Consider the following 15,777-nt stretch of genomic DNA (forward strand, 5'->3'; position numbering starts at 1 on the left):
CAGCACCCTGCACCCCCATCACTCCACCAACCAGGCCTTCCTCATCCTCCCCAGCCTCTCCAGCAGCGCAACTACTAACAGCAGGGAGGCAGCGAGTCCATGCCAGCCTTCCCACTTCCCGTCTCGCCAGGTGCCATCCCTCTGTGTCCCTGACTAGCCTGAAGGGGCCAGGGCCTCAGCCCTCCTGGGAGCCACTTCCAGCTCTGGGCTCTTGGTCTGGCTCCTTCTGGCTTCGGCCAGGACATGCTTTGCCCTCTCCCTCATATTGACCATTTCTGCCTTTTCACTCACTGCCTTTCCCCAAGTGTTTCTCCACCTTTTAATTCATTATCACCCCCTAAAGAGCCTTTTTAGATTCTTTCTGCCAGTGGCCCACCTCTCTCCATGAAATCTTAACAGAGAGATCCACAGTACACCTGTGGTATGTGCTGTGGCTTTTGAGAGGGCCACAAACCACTTTAATGTCTGAGATGATCTCCTTTTTCCCTTTGTGTAATCATTCCTATGGAGACTGGCTCGCCCCAATCCTAAAGAACCTTCCTACATGGCTGCTGCCCATGCTCTCCCTCCAACTACCACACAGCCTCTTGAAACTTCTGGCACCTCGTCAAACCAATCAAATCAGGCCAGGCATGATTTGCACTTCAGGAGGCTGAGGTGGGCAGATCACTTGAGGCCAGGAGTTCGAGACCAGCCTGGTCAATATGGCGAAGTCCTGTCTCCACTAAAAATATAAAAATTAGCCGGGCATGGTGGCATGCACCTGTAGTCTCAGCTACTCAGGAGGCTGAGGCATGAGAATTGCTTGAAAGTAGGAGGCAGAGGTTGCAGTGAGCCGATATTCTGCCACTGCACTCCAGCCTGGGTGACAGAGCGAGACTCTGTCTCAAAAAACAAACAAACAAACAAACAAACAAACAAACAAACCCATAACCAAATCAGACGTTGCTCTGCTGAACTTGCAATAAAGAATTTTCACTTGTTACAGCCCTAAAAGGGCCCCTCCTCCCGGTGGGGGCAGGTATGTGTGCACAGCAGTGAATGGGGGTATGGCTTATTCTTCCTGCTTGGCACAGGATCATAGTTTAAATACTGACATTTCTTCAGTGGAAACTTTCATATTAGGCCCTAGAAACCAGCAGCCCCAGATTCTTACCAATCAGAAAGAAAACAAATTGCAAAATAATGGCAACAGCTGCAGCTTCATTACATGAAGGAACAGCTACCAAACCTCATGGTCTGATATTTCTAACTGTGAAATTAAAAAAAAAAGAAGGTTGAAACACCTTGGAAGGCTGACTGCATGTCTGTTTCACCCCATGACAACTGCACTCGCTTTGCCCCACTGTGGAAGTGACTTGACTGTTTGGCACTGGGGAGGAATGGGCTTCCTTCTGGGTCAGAGTCAACAGTTTTGCAGAGGGCCAAAGACGTGAGAGGCTTGTCCGGGCATCATGCTAACACCTAGATTTCCACATCAACAACTACAAGTACCCACCATGCACCAGGCAAAGTGCTTGTGGGAAGTACACGACAGTGAGTGAGCACAGGGCAGGCATGCGGCTGCCATCATCGGGAGGAAGCTGAGCAGGAGAGACAGGCACTAAACACAAACATAGTCAGAAATGCAAAGTCGTCTGTGGTACATGCCACAGGGCAGGCATGGAAGATGCATAGGGTCTGGGTCAAGGGCTGGCTTCCCTGATGAAGGGACATCTGAACTGAGACTGGGAGGCAGTATGCTCCCAACAGATGGAAGAGAAAGCAGAGGGCCTGGGGCAGGAAGGGGCTTGTGTTGGACAAGCCCAGTGGGGCCTGTGATTCACAGTGAGTCTGGAGGAGGAGCAGGGAGAGCCAGGCCACGCAGGACCTTGTGGGACAAAGTAAGGTTGTGATCTTTATCTCAAGGGCAGGGGAGACCCCTGAAGGTTTCTGGCAGAGGAATGACATGCTCATTTTTATATTCCAAAAAGACCACTCTGCCATTATAGGAAGCCAAATTGGATGTAGAGACTGGTCGGGGGTCTAGTGGGGAAGATGGGAGCTTGGACTTGGGTGTGAGTGAGAGAAGAGATCGGGAGAATGCATAGAAGTGAGAAAGGTTTGGGAGGTGTGTGAATAACTCGCTGATGGACTGGATATGGGAGATGAGATCCATATGCAGCTGTTTAACTTGCTCTAAATTCCTTCCCAGAGTGCAAAATAAATACGGGAGTTCCCTGTTAATCAGGACAGCTCTCTTAAAAAGGCAAGGCAGTAATTCAACAAACTGGGCACCTAATTCTTACCTTACTCATCTCGTGGGTCTGTTTTGATTAATGCATTACTCTACTTGATCCTACCCAAAAGTCAGAAGAAGAATTCACAACATTAAACGAGGAGGTCTGAGAACTGTTTTTAATGAAGATCTGGCCTGAACGATCATCAGAAGCTTTATTAGAGGCCTGCTTAAAAACTCCAACGCTGTGTTTGATTTTCATTTATGAGGTGGAAACAATTACATTTAAATGTAATTAGGAAGGTTTCCCAGATCATTTGCTTCTGACTGTGGCATTGTTAATAGTTTTCTGAAATGGGTTAATTTGGTCATATGGTTTTCTATGGATGGATCCACACAAAGACTTTTTTAATGCATTTGACACACAAGACTGATTTTCAGTCTTCCTTGGTTCTCTACTTCCACTCCTTTCTTCATATGTTAAAAATGAAAGGAAAATACTTCCAGGGTGACTAACCATGTCTAATCGTTTGAAAATGGGCAGTTTAAGACCCTTCAATAGGTCCGGCTTTTTAAAAAAAGCCACCAAGACTCAACTGATTTTGTTTTCTCACACTTAGAATTTCTATTACTTACCACCTTATTCATATTTTTAACAAGCCAGGTTAGCACTCCTCATTCGTTTGCTCAATAAGCACTTGGTAGGCATCAACTACATGCTGAGCACTGGAGAGACCCAGAAGACCTCAGGGGGCATAGAGCGCACAGCTCGTCGTCAATACCTCAAGGATGGCAGGGAAAGAGGTGATGGGAGAGAGAACGAGAATGCATCGGTACAGAGTGGGCAGTGTCGAGCCAGCAATGTGGCACTGAGGCATCTCTGGGGAAACCCTTGAAGGCACACTGTTTGTTGACAGGTTGACAGGAAGGAGGTGTCAGAGGGTAATGCCAGAGGTGGGTAGGTCTGGATCACGAGGGGTCATACGCCATGCTAACGGTTTTCATTTATGCTGAAGGTCACAAGATGGCCAAGCAGAAGAAGGACATTTTCAGGGCTGCATTTCAGAAATAGTCCGTAAGGGGCTCACAGCTGGAGAACAGGGTAGAGAGCAGCAAAGCAGGAAGAGAGCTGCAGGTAGAGAGCAGCAAAGCAGGAAAGGAGGCAGCCGACAGGAAGCTGTGAGAACAGCAGTCAGGAAGTGATCGGGGCAGGGCTAGGGGAGTGCACAGACAGGGACGTGCCAAGGACGGGGAGTCACGGGGCACAGCAAGCCTGGGCACGGGGAGATAGCCTGGGCATGGTGAGATGGCATGAGGAGGGGAGATGGCATGAGGAGGGGAGATGGCATGAGGAGAGAGGGAGATTCTGAGGGGATGCCCAAGTGTCAGGTGGGAGGGGACAGTGGTGGCACTGATGAGACCATAACCAATGTGGGGACTGGGGAGGAAAAAGTGGCTTTAGCACTGGGACCCGTGAGCCTCTCAGGAGAAGCAGTTGAGGAGGCCGTTAGACCTGGGAATTCTGGAGGCTGGAAGGCAGACGTGGGCCAGAGATAAGAGGCTGGTGGTGAGCACAGACGGATGCAGCTGGAGCCACAGGCAGGATTAGAACATCCAGATAGCAAGGGTGAGACAAAAAAGCAGTGGGTGCAGGACAGCTGGCAGGGTGACACCTGCATCCACAGGGCCAGCAGAGGAACATGCACTTCCAGGGGACTGGAGACCAGCAGGGAGGGGTGAGAGCCTGGAGTGAAAGGCACTGTGCCTTGCAGGCGTCTCTGCGGGGAGTGAGCCATTCTTGTCAAAGGCAGCAGAGGAAGGAGGCAGACAGGGCTGGAGACACCCAGTGCTCTTGGTTCTGGGGAGGCTGCTGGAGACCAGAGGGGCAGCAGCTGAAAAGACTCCTCCCTGCCCTATCACAAGGTCCCCGTGCAGGAGAACAGTGTCCGCCTGTCTGTGAGGATTCTTAGGCATAAAGCACAACACTGCGGGGTGGGGAGGAGGCCGGGAAAGCAGGGGCAGTGGGGAGGAGACACAAAAGGAGATTTTTAAAGGACTTGATCATTTACATTAAGCCACAAGGTCTCTTGCCTCTGGTGCCTGAAGTCCTTCTCTGAGTCTCGCCCAGCCACTGAAGGGTACTATGGACTCCTCAAGTTCCACCCACACCAGGACTCACACTAGAGACTGAAATTTCCTGGCTCAAACACAGGACATGGGAATAACAAGTGATTTTGATATTAATGTGATTATTTTCTTATCCAACAATTTTTACCCTCAGTTATCATTAAATCCTCTAGTGGCATCAGCTTCTTTTCTCAAAGATTCTCTAGCAATCTTTGACATCTAGCAATAAAGAACACATCTATTTCATTTTTCAGAGGGCAACCATTACAATGAGTTCTATGGTCTAATTAATTTCATAGCTATGGAGATTTAGTCTGAGAGATGGGAAATACCTCTGGGCTTTTGTGGAAGGACAGGTACCAGGGTCAGAGAATATCTTCAGAACACCTCCCAAGCTGCACCATTATTACTGAGTGGCAGATGAAGCAAAGGCTTCAGATTTGAGACAAATACATCATATAGATCCTTAGGATGATGAGAATTATTCCAAGCAGGCAACTTTATCTTTGAAATCCACTTTTAGTGGCCCATCCAAATCCCTGCTGACCAGTCAGAAACTGACTTTGAGGATTAATCCAGCCTGAATAACAGCGTTGGGGCAAAGCAGATGGAATGGTAGAAAAACCTGAGCCTGCCATGCTGAGCCCCACAAGACAAATGTCGCCATGACAACAGAACCATAAAACAGAGAGAAAAACCAATGGCCCTTCCAACATCACCCACTCCTGGTCATGTATTTACATTGCTAAGTCAACAATCGCACTATTTTTTAAACTAAATTCTAAAACTGAGGCACAAATGAAACATTCACATTTGCTTTGGATTAGAAGAGGTGCTGGTTCATGCCCCCAAGGCCTCTTGGAATTTCTGTAACTTTGCTGGAAGAGAGAAATGGTTGTAATTGGAGTGTGGCTTCCTGGCATGACAAGAAGGTGCTGCTACAATGAGATGAAAATGAACACCTGCAGCTCCTGCTGGTTGTTTCTGATTGTCCAGCAAAGTTGTGTTACAGCCTGTCAAGAAGAAAATGCCCCTTGAAAGCTAAAGAAGAGTTCCCAGGGTTACCCACACGTACCTGTCCAAAGTTTTCTTCATCTATGCAGAACATGAGGTCCAGCTCAGTAGGGTCATTCTCCAGGATCCATTTCAAAGAGTTATAATATTCACTATCCTACAGAATGACACAGGAGTGAAAATTCAGCATTTTTTTTCCCCAAAATACAAACGCGTTTGACTTCTTTAAATAATTACATTCTAATGTAATTCTGTGCAGAATGCTCAAGAAATACGTTACTAATGCAATGTTTCCTGCTCCACCTCAACCAAACCTTCCTCTTTAATTTAAAATATAAGCAAACAAACTGCTTTAGTTGTAATGGGCATGCAGTTAAATCCTGTCCTTGGTGATGCACAGTGGAAGGTACCTACTCTGGATGGTGGATGGAGCTGCTGTACTGGTCTACAAAATTTAACATACAGACAACAGTATACTTTATTTTATTTTATTTTTTGAGATGGAGTTTCACTCTTGTCACCCAGGCTGGAGTGCAATGGCATGACCTTGGCTCACTGCAATCTTTGCCTCCCGGGTTCTAGTGATTCTCCCGCCTCAGCCTCCTGAGTAGCTAGGATTACGGGCGTGTGCCATTACACCTGGCTAACTTTTGTATTTTTAGTAGAGATAGGGTTTCGCCATGTTGGCCAGGCTGGTCAATATACTTTCTATCTTTTTAGAGTGAAAATATCATCGCTGTTATTGCAGCACTTTGGGAGGCCAAGGTGGGAGGATCACTTGAGCTCAGGAGTTAGAGACCAGCCTGGGCAACATAGTGAGACCCTGTCTCTATAAAAAATAAATAAAGTTTAAAAAAAGAGTGAAAATATCTGAGGAAAACAGGAAGGATAAAGAATGTTCTAGACTGGGCTTGGTGGCTCATGCCTATAATCCTGTAATCCTTGGCTTTGGGAGGCTGAGGCAGGAGGAGGGCTTGAGGCTTGGAGTTCAAGACCAGCCTAAGCAGCATAGCAAGACGCCATGTCTACAAAAAAATAAGAAATTAGCTAGGCATGGTGGTGTGTGCCTGTGGTCCTAGCTACTTGGGAGGCTGAGACAGGAGGATCACTTGTGCCAGGGGATGGAGGCTGCAGTGAACTATGGTTGTGCCACTGTACTCCAGCCTGGCAAACAGAATAAAATTCTATCTCCAAAAAAAAAATAAGTAAAATAATGTCCCAACTAAGTAAATACCAATAGTTTTAAGTTATCCCCTTTCCTGTGCTTTCATCACCCTCCAGGTTAATGTCAGCCAAAAGGGTGGCCACTCTGGTTTCAGAATCCAGAGGAGCAGTCACAGGCCTAAGCGCCTGTCCCTGGTCCCTCCACGGTCTCTCCTGCTGGGGACACGACGGGCTGTGAAAAGGGTAAAAATAATACGTGCACTGTATTTTAGGCACTAACTGTTAGCATGTGGTATAAAGTTAGACATTAAGAGAAATTCCTATGCTCCTAGCTGCTTCATCATACAGTGACGAAAGCAGAAAGCACAAATGCAAGGTGAAAGTGGAGACTGGAATCACGGGTGTGCATCCCAACCCACCATGACTGGCAAACCAGCAGTGGGTTCAAGGGCACTGCTGGCTTCTTCCTCTCCTTTCATACAATGAGGAGTAACAGAAACACTGAGTCAGCGCTGGTCAGGGCCGAGGACACAGCTCATCTACCCAACCGTGCTCAAGATACAGTTGGTATCACAGCCAGGTGACGTCATGCAGGGGCTTTTTAACTCAAGTGAGCAAACACGAATGAGCCGCAAATACCCCAAATGGACAAACGCGCTTCCCAGTGGCCCTGTGTGTGTGCTGGCGTGTGGGCAAACACCCATACACTCTGGAGGTAGATGTGGGGAATAGGTACATTAAAAGAAAAACAGAAGCGGAAGTATATTATAAAAAGAACATCAATTTTTGTTTTATAGAAAATCCTGGCTGGGTGTGGTGGGTCACACCTGTAATCCCAGCACTTTGGGAGGATGAGACAGGAGGATCATGAGGTCAGGAGATCGAGACCATCCTGGCCAACATAGTGAAACCTTGTCTCTACTAAAATACAAAAAAAAAAATTAGCCGGGCATGGTGGCGTGTGCCTGTAATCCCAGCTACCCGAGAGGCTGAGGCAGGGGAATCACTTGAATCCACGAGGCGGAGGTTGCAGTGAGCCGAGATGGCACCACTGCACTCCAGCCTGGGTGACAGAGCAAGACTTCATCTCAAGAAAATAAAAATAAATAAATAAAAAATAAAATCCTTCCAACTCTGAAACGGTCTGTCTAGGTAAAATTAATGTTAAATGCAACATGAAAACCCAAATCACTACTTGGAGAACATCTCAAGTGTTCACTTGCCTGAGCTGTGGTGTCACTCATCCATGTCTAGGATGTCTGCCTGATACTCTTCCTATTGTTTTGAACTTTGCCTCTGCCATTTTTATGAGGTCAGGAAATAGAGGAAGAGCGCATGAAGCTCTAAACATTCAGTAGCAGCAGTTTTTATAGAAAACACAGGTTACCATAGATCTTCAGCTGTCTCTTGGATTTAGTAAGTTCAAATGAGTCCTGTGCCGGGTAAGCAGAGGCAACTGGGATTTGGATGTATCCACCCTAGGTACCATGGTCCCAGGAAATGTGAACAATGATTTGCTTATTATAAGAATTCGATCAATGAACTTTTCAAGCAATTAAATGTCTCCTGTTGTTCACATGGAATGCAACACCCATAAAAGTGGCTGAGACTACAAATATGGCTCTCCAATACCTTCCCATAAGACATAAGTGCCCGCTGATGGCCAGTGTGTGACCTGCATTTACTCACCACAGATTCCATGTCATTCAGGGTTATCTGCTTTCCCAACATCATCTTGTAAAATGGTCTAATGAAGAAACCTAAAATACGGTAAACACTGGGTTTAGTTTCAGGTTTTTGATACTGCTATGTATCAGAGCATGAAAGAAAAGATTAACCTGCTTTCAACGTAAATGAGAAACCAGGACGGAGTAACCAAGGGCCTTCTGCAGTATTGCACAAGCGAGGAGGCGAGATCAGGGGGAGAGTGGCATGAGGAGGGCAGCTGTGCTAAGAGAGATGGCTCAGCAGAGCGGGGCCAGAAAGGCCTCTGGGAGGTGACAGATGAGCTTCAAGGTCAAGCAGAGTCCGCAGTGCAAATCAGGCATAGGAACTGGGGGAGAAAAGGGCACACTAAGCAGAGGAACAAGCCAGGGGACTTGCCAGCAGTTTGCCAGGGCAGGCAGACAGGCCAGAGAAGGGGCCGGCAGTACACAGACCACATGGGATGCTGGAGAGTTGGGGTGCTCTCTGAGGGCAGTGGGGAGTCAGTGAAAGGCCCAGTGAAATTCCATCTGTCTTTTGTTATCATTGCTTGGGCAGCGATGGGGAGAAAGCACAGGAAGGGGACAGGCTGGAAATGGGGGAGGCCATGGAGAGGGCCTGTGCAACCTCCCGGGGAGGGACGGCAGAGGCCTCAGGGAGGCAACAGTAGCAAGGTCAGCCTCCCACCATTCAGGCGTCCTGCAGGGGCCTCCATTTCACCTGATCCAAAGGCATCATGTACCTCCTCACAGGGGGCCCTGACCCCACCAGACCTGGCACCCCAGGCTCCTGCTTCTGCTCCTTCATCCCCCCACCAGGCACCAACCCTCTGCAGCACAGGCCAACTCTCCCTGGCTCAGCGTGGCCCTATACAGGCTCCAATAGACTCCAGTGTCTGGGGAAGTAAAAAGCATGAAGCTGACCAGGGGGAGCAGTGGACAGATGCGCAGAATGAGCCCTGCCGACAGGGACATTCCCATCTGTGGGAAATTTGAAGACACTGCTGACTAGGCCCATCTATGTGCACTTGGACTCTTAAATGTGCAATTCCAGGTTTATATTGTGATCACTCTTGTGGGGGTCACTTTAGCCGGCTCCTTGAGACCCTGAGTGGTTCTTGCTTCCACCCATCTTCTTCCACAGAGCCTTGAGTCTAGGCCGGTCCTCACTCATCTGAAATGACCTCAGCCTCTGAATGCTCAAATGCTACCCCACCTCTGAGGTGCAGCTCATCCTGGGAAAGACTCCCTGCGCCTCCAGCCAAGTCACTTTCTCCTCTGAGGACTCAATGCGTTCCCTTCTGCTTGGACACTATCACTGTGATTCTTCTGGTTTTGTTCTTATCTCTTTTCCCCCAACTAAAATATAAGCTAAGGTCAGGATCATATCTTTGCTTCTCTATTACCCCCTGTTATAGAAGGTATTAAAGATGCTGTAGCAACTAACAGCATCTTCTCACTTGCATACGGTGACTAAACTGACTTTCTGAGAAAGTTGGAGTGAATTTGAGCAGGCTGAAATAATCTATGGCTTGACTCCAAAGCTGGAAATTAAAACATATTCACACTATACGTACATGGAAAGAGTGTGTGGTTTAGTTTCCTTCTAGAGGAAAAAAAGTGTTTACTGTTGCCCTCCTACCAAATAAAGCATTAAAATCAGAGCATCAATATCAGCTACCAATTAACAGTAAAAACATATTCATGGGAAAAGTACAGAGGGTATTCAAATTATTTATTAGAATAGCTAAGGCTCCATAAATGCAATGAACACAGTTCCCTTGGAAATATCTTTCTTATAAGTTACTGCAATGTCAATCTCAAATCCTACTCTCCCTCTTCCCATCCTCAACCACTCTACCTCCAAGCTCTTAAAGAATATTTCTGATGCTTTTTCCTCACTGATGATTTCTGTAGTGTTTTCTTAAGGACACTATTTTGAATTGGCCAAATCTTTTAGAAGTCTCTAAGCCTACAGATACTGCTAGATAGAGGGTTTGACTTCTAACTTTCAAGGTACCTTGAAATTCTTCCATGATTTATATGCTTTAAATAAGAATGAAATTATTTTGTGTTATTTGTTTCAGGGTTAATGCCTTAGCCGAGCGGTAACATTATTTTGAAATTATTTAGTCCCTTCAAATTAAAAAATAACTTGGGGACAAATGCAATAATCACAGGATATTAGATGGATGAGATCATTTTAATTAACTTTTCAATTAGTTTTTCCATCTGTTATCAAATCTTGCTTTCACTAAAGTTATTCTAGAAAACATACAAATGTATAAATACATAATGTTCTGTGTTTTACACTGAAGTTAAAAAAAAAACTTTTGTTTTTAACTGTGTGTAGACACTATGTCTTCAGTGCCCCAAATAAGCTACCAGAGAAAAGCACATCCATTATGGGCAAAAGATAAAAATACTTTATGAGTAAACCAGTGAAGCTTTTGCTTAAAAACCCGTGATGTGAAAGATAAGACACCTACCAGTGAACCGCAAGCAGCACTGACCTATTTTTATTACTTCAAGACTTACCATCTAAGAGCTTCCCATGAAATACGGCCAGACCAGCAACTCTTCCAATGAAAGTGAAGTAGGACAAATGATCTTCATTACAGAGGCCTGAATTAGGGTTGATCTGAAGGGTGTAGTTGTCCCTTTTGAGGAGAAAGAGAAGAAAAGCCCAATCACACTTTCAAATGCAAGATTTTGCATATTTCTTTGCCACCTATCACTCAACTTTTACAGTGTCCTTGTGAGCATTCTGTACCTAGTGGGAAAAGGTGTGGGCTAGAGGACCTGACTTACCACATGCTCAACCATGACCCACCATGGAGGCTGACGCATACGCACTCTAAAGTCAATTAAACCATAAGAAACGCTGATGTTTGACTGTTTTTGACTTACAAAGTGTCTATTTCATATGGTTCAGCCAAATATCTTGGGGAGATGAGAAACTCCACATAATAAAGGGGCTGTGTAGGGATTCCCAAAGATGTGAGTCCTTTAGGTCGTCTCTGTGATGAAGGAAGTTTAATTCCTTCCAGAGGCTTTTGGCTTGGCCATAAGATGTTTCCTATGGGCCCAACCCTTGGTCTGTCTTCTGACCACTACTCTGCTCTGAAAAGGCCTCAAGGGGATTAGGAACAGGATATGGCTCTCTTGATGATGCAAACCTGCAAATGTTTAGATTTGTCCAAATGACCTTGCTTGGTTCACAATCATGCAGATCAGTAGTTTTCAAACTGGGATCACAGACAGATTCCTCCGGTGGGGTATCTTTCAAAATGTGGAGGAGAGGTAAAGATCTTGTCTCTCCCCGCCCTGCCCTCCACCTTCAATAGTTGGATAAATTGTACATAGTGGGCTTTCTCATGGGACTCAGTAACAATAACAACAAATCAACTGGGCAATTCTTGGCTAGAGCAACCAAGAAGAACGTACTGAGGTTGCCTTCCAAATGACTCCCAGGAGATTGGTACCAGGTGGGAGACGTGGGGGAACCCACGTCCCCTTAGAGCCCAGGGCTGGAGTGATGACAAATGCCCTTCAGTAAGGTTAATGACTATTCTACTGGGGGCTTGGGTGCAGCCCAACCCTTGGAGGATTCAGCATCTGAAGGAGGAATGGCAGGCCTGGAAGTAGCCGATGTTAATTGCTCAGAAAGCAATTTAGTCTGCCTCAGTTTCCAAGCCTGGCAATGATGAAATCCTAATGCAAGGGGAAACCTGGTTCTTTCCTTACAGGAGCAGGGCATGGTCCTAGGTCCTCAAAGTCCTTACAAGTTGCCTTTACACAGAGACCTCAGAAATGACTCTTGTTCAAAAAACACCTCCTTTTTTTTTGAATTCTAACCCTGCCAAGTCCTCCTCTTGAACACTGCAAATGAAAATTGCCTCCTGTTCCTTACCATAATTATCCACGTTTTCAGTTTCAACTCCATGAACCCAATAGACTAGAAACAACATCAATGTTAGATGTTCACAGAGTACACTATTTCTCCAGTTAGAGTCAGAACCTGTTCTAGACTCGCAAGGGGCTGTGGGGTGAGGAGAGAATAAACTCAGCAGAGTTAATGCATCTCGAACTCGTGAGCTGCTTATTCTTTCATTCTGTTTAAATTCATACAACTGTCTCAGTGGGGGACACACTCTGGGTGTGGCCATATACTTACGTGGCAGAGTACTCAAAGAGGCCGTAGTAGGGGTTGAACATCTCTTTGGACAGTAAGAAGAACCATTCTCTGGCCACACCCCCATAGTCAAGACCTTTCTCTGATTCAAACTCAATCCACAGTCTAGCTTTTAGGACATCTGGTCTTTTCACGGACATAATTCTCCGATAGGACTCTTCAAATATGTTATTTCTGTGAAGTTTCATTTCAAACCTATTGGGGATATCAGCCTACACAAAAGACAAAAGAAAACACATAATTATACAGTAATTACATACTTTGTTTTCTAATAAAAACAACAACAAATGGTAGAAAAGTTGGCAGTCCTCAAAGAAACAGGCAGTGACAAATGTTGGAACCATCTGAGTGACAAATGTTGGAACCAACTGAGATTCTCTCCTTTAGGGGTTGTCCCTTGCAGACAGAAAGCCTCGCTGTGTCACAATGGGACACACGGCATCCACTAGCGATGTTCAGGAAAGTCAGAACTCTGCTGCGAAGGAGAACATCCTCCTTGCCCCCTTTAATAAACAACTGTGGGCACTTCTCCAGCATAGGGCAACTGAAAGGCAGTCAACTGTATCTGTTGCTTCACTCAAGAGACTTTAGCCCAGGTAGTCAAAACCTGTAATAATCCCCACCTGGCCAGGTTGGGCCCATCCATGCTCAACTCTGGCAGGGCTGCCAGGTGGTAGATATAATCCATGGTGCCTCAAGTCCATTTTGTTGCCATGGGGAGGGGGATCCTGATTATGCCAAGTGTGGGGAAAGCAGCCCAAAGCATGGTTCGCTGACATGAAAATAACAAAAACAATTGACCAAGGCTGTGGCAACTGCCTCCTGCAAAGAGGCGGTCCACACTTGGTCTGGCTGTAAGAATGAATCTGCAGAGATGGTTTCCGGGTAGCAGACACTGCTGTGTGAGAGCCATAGAGTGAGACTGGGTGATGACCACAAAGTCATCATCATTACCAGGGCACGTGACTCACAAAGAAAACTGTAGAATTTTCAGTGTTCATTTGAGTTTTGAAGGCAAAGAATCATTTCAATAGCAGTTATCCGCAAGCTCTTGAATCAGAACTTTGGAACAGAGACCAAAACCCCTAAATGAGAGCAGACATTGTGCCCCATTCAGAGATGTCCCCGGGCAGGAGGAACCAGCTGAGGGGTGGAGGCAGGGAGAGATGGCAACGGAGCTCAGGCCACCGGAGGGGGTCTGAGCTGCAGCTGCTTCTCTCCCCTCCCTAGAGGTGTAACCACAATGATGGAGAAAATCGAAGAGAAAACTGCTAAGGAGGAATCGGAAAGTAAAACAGAAGATGCAACGTTGAACAATTTGGGGGTGGTGTGTCATTAGAAAATGTAATGTTATAATTTAAAACATTGCCCATAAAAATTTTTAGAGTTTCTCGGTTTTAAACTGCCAGGGATAATTATAAGCAGAAAATTACATTTGGACCTAATACTGCCAATTATTATAATTAAATATAACTTTATATTATAAATATTGTAGTTGAAACTAAGCTTTTGCATTTACAAGGAAGGACTTGAACATTTTTCTAACCGGGATCCAGGTTTATTAAATATGATAACTGTGCATAATTGATTAGGCTTCCCCAGATTTTGTGACTGGGGTTCTGAATTATTTTATATCCCATAAAAATCATTCCTGTCTTTTCATGTATTACATACGAAATTACCCTTCAGGTGATTTGATATGTAATACTGAGTTAATCTTCACTTACCATTTCTGTTAAAAAGAAAATTCAGATTTTAGAACCAGGAGGATCAAAGTGCAGTGAGAAAAGGAAGGTAATATTTTTAGCATTCATATAAAAGTAACAACCAAGTTGTTCTCACTGAAGTAACTGTGGTAACTTACAAATGACTAACACAAAGCATTTTTGGAAGGCATGATTACTCACAGGTTTCTTTAATTTCTTCCTGAAGTAGTCATATTTCTGCTTAAATTCTCTGGAATAAGGAACAGCCTGGAAGATAAATTTATAAATATAGATAATGCAAACAATACACTTGAAATTTTATGTATACTGAGGCAACATTCAAGAGAATGTCATGAATCATAAACCGTAAATTCTCACTTCTCAGATTATCCATGGAAAAATTAGATAATGTCTACACAGCACAGGGGAGAGTCCTAGAACTCATGAGGGCTAGTCAGCTTTGAATGCAGCTTTCACCCCTGAAAACAGCTATACTGCTATTTGAGAAACCATTTAGGGGTACGCTACACAAACTAAACATGCTTTCCAAGTGACTTTTGTCAGAATATGAGTCACGGTGTTTCTGTTTTTCTTTTTTGCTGTGGTTTAGGTAAGAGTTTTAACATACAACCCATAATGACCTATGCTAGCATTTTGAAAAGTCTAATTATGGTTTAACCAATTTTTGTGGGGAAATACAACGAGCAGAAAGGGAAGTGAACTGACACTCCTGTCAAGTAATATAAAACCAGGCAGATGGCATTCTCAAAAAATCCTCAATTTAGGAGTCAGAAGGTTTGTCTCTTAATATTTAGTGGCCTTGGGCAAGGATTTCTTTAAATCTCAAATGCTTTATCTATGAAATAGAGTGATGGTACCACAGTTGAGGGCTCAGGAATTGAGTTAACTATAGTCATTCAGGCAAAGGAGTAACATCTTAATGTAGTCATTTAATCTTTATTTGCTATGTTGTAAAGTGGCTTACAATATCTTAGAGTCAGGGCCCTGAGTCTCGGCTACTGAAAAAGCTTACAATATTTTTATGAAGCAAAAAAGATTGGGTTTTGCATATACACAGACATTAACTATGACAGCCTCGAAAACAACTCATTGCTTTTTAGCCACTAGTATGAATTTCAGCAGAGAATACTTCTGCTGTTATCATTTTGGCCTAAGTTAATAAAATATACTGATCCTTAGTCTAATATCTCCGGACTCCAAACCTTACACTTTCACCGTACTTATCTTGACCAGAAAGAGAAGAAACGAAGAACATGAACTTCCCTCCTTTATAGTTTTAAGACATGTTTATATAAAAAACTAACCCAAAACAAAACAAACAACCACTCTTCCAGAAAATGAGCATGTCAGTGTTTTGCTCTGTAATTCCAGAGCAATAAATACATCATCTTTATATAGCTTAGGGGCAATCTATGGACAATTTATACTGCCTATGGTCTTTTCTTAGTTTTTAAGCCAGTCTTCTTTGATTTTCCACTGAACAACAGATTTGACCTCACATCCTATTTATTTTAGGCAGTGTTTAGTCTGATGAAACCACATAGCAATTCTGAGTCTAGGCAAGGTATAAATTTGTTAATACCTGGACGACCACCAAAATAAGAAAAAGAATACATGTTCCGACATAAG

General features: G+C 44.7%; 1 protein-coding gene across 17 annotated transcripts in view; it reads right to left on the reverse strand.

Moving 5' to 3' along the window:
- NEDD4L (NEDD4 like E3 ubiquitin protein ligase) overlaps positions 1-15,777 on the reverse strand; it is a 367,577-nt gene that overhangs the window by 22,806 nt on the left and 328,994 nt on the right. For all 17 annotated transcript variants that reach the window (XM_030810341.1, XM_030810348.1, XM_030810349.1 and 14 more), the window contains 5 exons: positions 14,329-14,394; positions 12,404-12,633; positions 10,765-10,886; positions 8,213-8,283; positions 5,421-5,516 (listed from right to left, as the gene is read on the reverse strand). In XM_030810341.1, the coding sequence (XP_030666201.1) occupies positions 5,421-5,516; positions 8,213-8,283; positions 10,765-10,886; positions 12,404-12,633; positions 14,329-14,394 (585 nt within the window). The remainder of the gene's footprint in view (positions 1-5,420; positions 5,517-8,212; positions 8,284-10,764; positions 10,887-12,403; positions 12,634-14,328; positions 14,395-15,777) is intronic.

This window comes from Nomascus leucogenys, chromosome 4, assembly GCF_006542625.1.
Source record: "Nomascus leucogenys isolate Asia chromosome 4, Asia_NLE_v1, whole genome shotgun sequence".
Lineage (NCBI taxonomy): Eukaryota > Metazoa > Chordata > Mammalia > Primates > Hylobatidae > Nomascus > Nomascus leucogenys.